At 48.7% G+C, this 5588-nt stretch overlaps 1 protein-coding gene across 1 annotated transcript; it reads right to left on the reverse strand.

Moving 5' to 3' along the window:
• Positions 1 to 581: 581 nt before the first annotated feature.
• On the reverse strand, positions 582 to 5320 carry LOC136398164 (carcinoembryonic antigen-related cell adhesion molecule 21-like). Its single transcript, XM_066372546.1, has 3 exons — positions 5257 to 5320; positions 3972 to 4325; positions 582 to 862 (listed from the first exon to the last, which is right to left on the reverse strand). Exons 1-3 carry the CDS (start codon positions 5318 to 5320, stop codon positions 582 to 584), a joined length of 699 nt encoding a protein of 232 aa, XP_066228643.1.
• Between the last annotated feature and the right edge of the window lie 268 nt (positions 5321 to 5588).

Here is a 5588-nt window from a genome sequence, read left to right on the forward strand (position 1 = left end):
CTTTTCTAGCTCTGTGGGCATCAGTCTGAACTAGGATGCTTGAGCCAAAGCTTTGTTGTGTTACCAACCTTTCCAATTTTACTCTATTAACAAAGAGGACAGAGTCACAATGAATTCATGCAGGTCTATTGCCATAAAAATGAAAATACTCAAAAAAACTTTAGAAATTTTCTTTTGGAGAAATCAGAAAGGTCAGTGTTGTTACCCACATAGGTGTCCTCCTGTCCATTCTTGTCCACAGGAGCATCCAGTTACCCTCCACGCATCTCCCCAGAGAAGGAACAAAGCTCAGATTCCTGTGAGCTCATCAAATGCTCCCATCAGCCATCACATGACCTCTGCCCATCCTCTGAGGGACTTGGTGTTACCTCCACTGTGGAGATGATGCAACTGAGAGCAACTAGAGGTAAGATCTCAAGTGGAATGTGCCCTTAAGTCAATACTAATGACAATGTCAACCCACATTTTTGAGTGTTTATTGACTCAAGACTTCTAATTACTTCCCACCTTCACAACAAATCTAGTTAAATGGTGCAATGAAATTTATTCATAATTTAATAACATGAAGAAAGGAAAGACAGTCATTCATATTTCACATCCAGCTCAACAGGGGCACTTTCACGGGTACTAATTGGGTTGGAGACTTCACACTGATAGCTGCCAGCATCCTTCATCTTGACAGGGTTGATAGTGAGGGTTCTGCTGTCCGAAGACAGCTTCATCCTATCCGTGAGCTGCAGACTCATGCCGTTGAAGAACCATTGGGTGGAGAGTGCATTTGTGTAGCAGGTCAGGACCACAGAGTCCTTATTCTCTGTGACTGCAGTGTTGCTGGCCAGGAGGGTGGGCACTCTCACAGGCTCTGTAAAGAAACAGAGAACATCACTCATTGAGAGTAGGTTTAGGTCCGGGGACCTTGCTGCCTCCACAGAAATCTCAGCCACTCACTATTTACAGTAAGCTCTGTAAAGTTCAAATGGGGACAATTGTTTTTTATTGTGTGACAATGTGTAAGGAAAAAGCTGCACCTCCTCTCTGACCCCAGATCATCCCAGGTGACCTCTGACCTAGTTTCAGGAAGAGCAACAAAACCAAATAACCTGATTTTAAAATGGGCAAAGCACTTGAATAGACATTTCTTTAAAGAAGATATACATATGGACAATAAGCATGTGAAAAGATGTATATCAGTATTAATAGGAAAATGCAAATAAAAACTTCAAGGGTTGGACTTGTTGCCTGAGATGCTGTGTGTGGGTAACTCTACTCTACAGACAACAGAGAGAACATTGCTCTGTGTGGTACCTCTGAGTCCTCCAAAGCCTTCTTCAACCAGAGTTGACACTTCTTACTTTTTTTTTAAGCTAAAGAGAGAGACAGATAGGAAAGACAGGAAGGGAGAGAGATGAGAAGCATCAATTTTTCATTGCGGCACCTTAGTTGTTCATTGATTACTTTCTCATATGTGCCTTGACTAAGGGGCTACAGCTGAGTCAGTGATGCCTTGCTTAAGCCAGTGACATTGGGCTTCAAGCCAGCGACCCTGTGCTCAAGCTGGTGAGCCTACTGCTCAAGCCAGTGACCTTGGGGATTTACATCTGGGTCCTCTGCATCCCAGGCTGGTGATCTACCCACTGCACCACTACTCAGCCAGGTGGCACTTCTCACTTCTCAGCCAATTTGAGTCCTTAAGAATAAGGAGGTGTGCGTATCACAAGACAGATGTGTAGGGATTGATTTGAGTGCTCAGAGAATGTCAAGCCTCCAGCTCTACGTCTGGGGGAAAGCACAGACTTTCTCAGCTGCCAGTTAAGTATCAGGGTTTGGTCATGGAAAGACACAGGACAGGGACTCAGAGATCACCCCACACTCCTGGCTCTTCACTGACCGCTGACCACTTGGCCAACCAGGGGTCATCCCTTCAAGCTGCACAGGCCTCCATCATCCAGCCCAGGGGTGTATCTATGAAGCATCATTTCCCATGACATCCTCGAGACTGGGGTTCATGCAGAAATAACACATGGGGATCAAGAGCAAGCAGGTAGTCAGTTGATTACTCAGGCCCCTGGGCCAAGAGGTGGGTCAGGTCCTCCCGGGTGAGTGTGATTGACATGAGCCAGTGAGCCAATAACTGACAAAACAGAGTCCAAGGAATAAACTAGAAAAGAGCAGTGCCAGGAGGAGCTGACTGTGGCAGCAGAACTGTGTTCTCTCTCTTTGGGCATAAAGTCATTCTCCTTGTGCTGAGGGCAGGTGAGGACTTGTACAAATGCAGATGGGGGGACAGACCACAAGAGGGAGATGGATGGGCTGAAATTCTGGCCCCTGTGAATGACTTATGGGTTGGTGGTTATGAGATAAAAATTTGAAAAGAAGTTAAAATTCTTGCAAATGTGCAAAGTACCATCAATATCCAAGGCCTAAGACCAATTACAGGAAGAAATATTTCTCTAGAGAACAGCAAAGACTTTGAGACATATGTTTCCACCCCTAGTGGGACAGGGAGCCTGTCCTTGTGGCCAGAATTCCAAAGACTCTGCATCCAGGTTCCAGTTTCTGAAGAGATTTTGTATCATTCATTCATTCATTCAGTCAGTCAGTCACCATTTCACCATTTATTTCTTCCTAATTCATGAAAAGCAACTGAGTGTCTGTTACATGTTGTCCCTGAGCTGGTTGCAGGTGGAGAGTGGGGAGTGGGAAGCAAAGTCCTTTTTATGTCTAGTGGGAGTGACACCCACACGTCAGGGAACAAAGCAGTAATTCAAGTCCAGGGTACAGAGGTGTAGATTGGCCCCCTCAGGGGGAGGCCTGGGTGTTCCCAGCACTGACTCTGATTGTAACTGCAGGAAATTTGGTTCTGGAGTAAAAACAGATCAATTCTCCATTTGCTGCCTCTCCTCAGACTAGAATTCATTCCTCTGAGCTGAGGACAAAATAAGCAAAAATCTATACCAGTGGTTGGTCTCCAGATCCACAGACAACTAGTTAGGCTGTGGGATGGAGAAGGGGGCGGGGCTACGACTGCAGACAGCTCAGGTGACTCTACTCAGCTGCTCATAGTCTGAGGGACTCTGCTTTAGTGACTGTATCTTCCTGTGTCTCAGTTTCCTCTCAATGTAGAAGGATGAATACTTGGGTGCCAGAATACTTGTATTAACCAGAATCTGACCTAAATATTGCAATATGGGAGCTACTCAAATAAGAGGCATCTGTTATTGATAAGTCTCCTGAGTTGATCTCTGGTGGATGAGGAGCTGACAAGGAGTACATTTTTCTTTCTGTTTCTGCCGAGAGACAATGACTTTTGTCTGTAGACTCCTAAGGCCCCAGAAAAGTCACCTAATAACTTGGGGACCGTGTCTAGCTGTGCTCTCCAATCTCAGTCTCAGATGAAGGATCAGGCTGCACATTGCTCAGATATGGCCCTTGGGGCTGAGCCCTGCCTGATGATCAGATTAAAAACCTGTGATGTGGGCATCTGGGAAACAGTGCTCTCAGTCAGCCTTTCCCAGGATGAAAACCCAAACTGACACAGGCTCCCCAGTGTCCTTGGAGTCAGGAGCCCTGGGACAAGGGACTGGGGTGGGACTGCCCAAGATGAGCTTCTCTGTGAGGATTGGGTGGGCTTCTCAAGCCACACCCTGACCAAGCCCTGCAGGGTCTTTCTCAGGATCATGGTCATGGGGATGGACCCAGGGGCTGGACTGAAACTGGTTCACCCCTCCACTGAGTTACTCCCATCAGAATGGCCCTTCTCTCTGCGGTGAATGTCTGCAGGGGCGGAACCCGGGAAGGGGACTCTGATCTTAGGAAGTTTGTCTCCACTGTGTGTGTCCTGCACTAAATGCCCAAACCCAACCTGGGATGTGATGCAGAGAGCAGTGGAGGCAGAGCCCATGGCTGTCGTCCTGTGTGTGGAGTAGAATTGACCCCACCCAACACCCAGGGGTCAGAGAGCAATCACTCACGGTATACGTTGAGCCGTCCAAATCCGATTTCCTTTTTTTTTCCTGGAAGGAAAGCTACCACAGTGTAGTATCCTGCATCCTTCAGGGTGACTTTCTTTATCTTCAGGGAGCCATCTCTGTTAAATTTCTCTCGACCGGTGTCCGCAGGCCCTTTTGCATGTGCTTGTGGGATTATAGCCAGAGATCCAATAAAACTATTGTAAGTTACTTTTTCCCCCCTGAACCACCTAAATTTTACAGCATTGGGAGGCTTATTGAGGAGACGTAGAAGTGCATCCTTCCCTTCAGCAACATTGGTGGATACAATAGAGAATTGGGCGGTGGTGAGCGGGCTCCAGAAAATGAAGAGTGAGACTAGGAGGGAAGAGAGAAATGGATCAAGACTGGGATCTATGTATTGGGATGGAGAGATGCGGCCCTGAGTCCTGAGCAGGTCTCTTCATTGCTCAGCCTTGGGGGGGGGGGTGTGGTGTGACTCTGTGTGTGTGTGTGTGTGAGACTGTGTGTGTGTGTGACTGTGACTATGAGTGTGTCTCCTGTGGTCAAGGTCAGGAGTCAGGGCCACCATCACTTCAGCACCTCTGAATCTGTTATTTTTTTATTTTGAATACTTTCCCCAGGTGTCACCCAGTTCACCCCCTCACTGCCCTCAGACCCCTGCTGACACCCAGGGACATCTTGGGAGATACCTTGGCTGACCACCTCCTCTAAAGTCTCTCTGTCTCCAGTTTCTGACTGTCCCTGCTCTGTTCCCTCTATGACACTGGTGGGTAGCTGACCTCACATCTAGATCTTTCCTTGTCCCCTCCCCCCCACAGAACAGGAGCTCCATGTGGGAGGGGCTTGTCTGCTCCTGTTGCCGCCCAGGGCCCGCAGCAGGCTGCACACACCTGTGGGTGAATGAGGAGTGAGCCCAGGGCCCGGAACCTCCTGCCCATTTCTGAGGTTGGTGGTAAGGACAATGGTCAGCACCCCTGGTTAAGTGTTTTCTGGTGTCACCTGACATAAGTTGTTATTATTACAATCAGTTTTCAAAATCCAGTATTCAGTGATGAATAACTTAGGAAATGAACAACCGAGGTCTTCCTGCCGCTCACGACTGTCAGGTCATGAGGTTTTCCTGTAGCTGAGCCCCTCCCCGACCCTAGTCTGCTCCCCTGTCCCCTCCCTTCAGGTTCAAACAGAAGCCCTCTGTGCCCCTCAGAGCGCTGCCCTCCCCAGGAGACCCCTGCCAATCTCTGTCTCACATCCTCCCCTTTACCCCCAGGGTCTGTCCCCTCCTTACCGGCCAGCAGGAGCCCTTGGAAGGGAACAAGTCTTCTTCTGGCAGTGGCTGAGGGGGACTCCATGGTGTCTGCTGCCTGCTCTGTCCCACCCTATGTGAGAAGAGCTTATGTCCAGTAAGGCTCACAGGCAGCTCTGTCCAGACTGATGGGATCTGCTGTCCCTCTGCCCTGTGAGCGGGGACTACTCCTGGTACAAGGTAACTTCCCTGGTCATGTGGGGCCGGGGGCGGGGTCTGTGCCCAGGACCTTCCCTCTCCCTCCCCTCATTCCTGCCACCACTGTCCCCTCCTTTCAATTTAAAGTTTTAAAAAATATTTCAGTTCTTTTGGAA

Source organism: Saccopteryx leptura, chromosome 3 (assembly GCF_036850995.1).
Source record: "Saccopteryx leptura isolate mSacLep1 chromosome 3, mSacLep1_pri_phased_curated, whole genome shotgun sequence".
In the NCBI taxonomy this organism is placed as follows: Eukaryota; Metazoa; Chordata; class Mammalia; order Chiroptera; family Emballonuridae; genus Saccopteryx; species Saccopteryx leptura.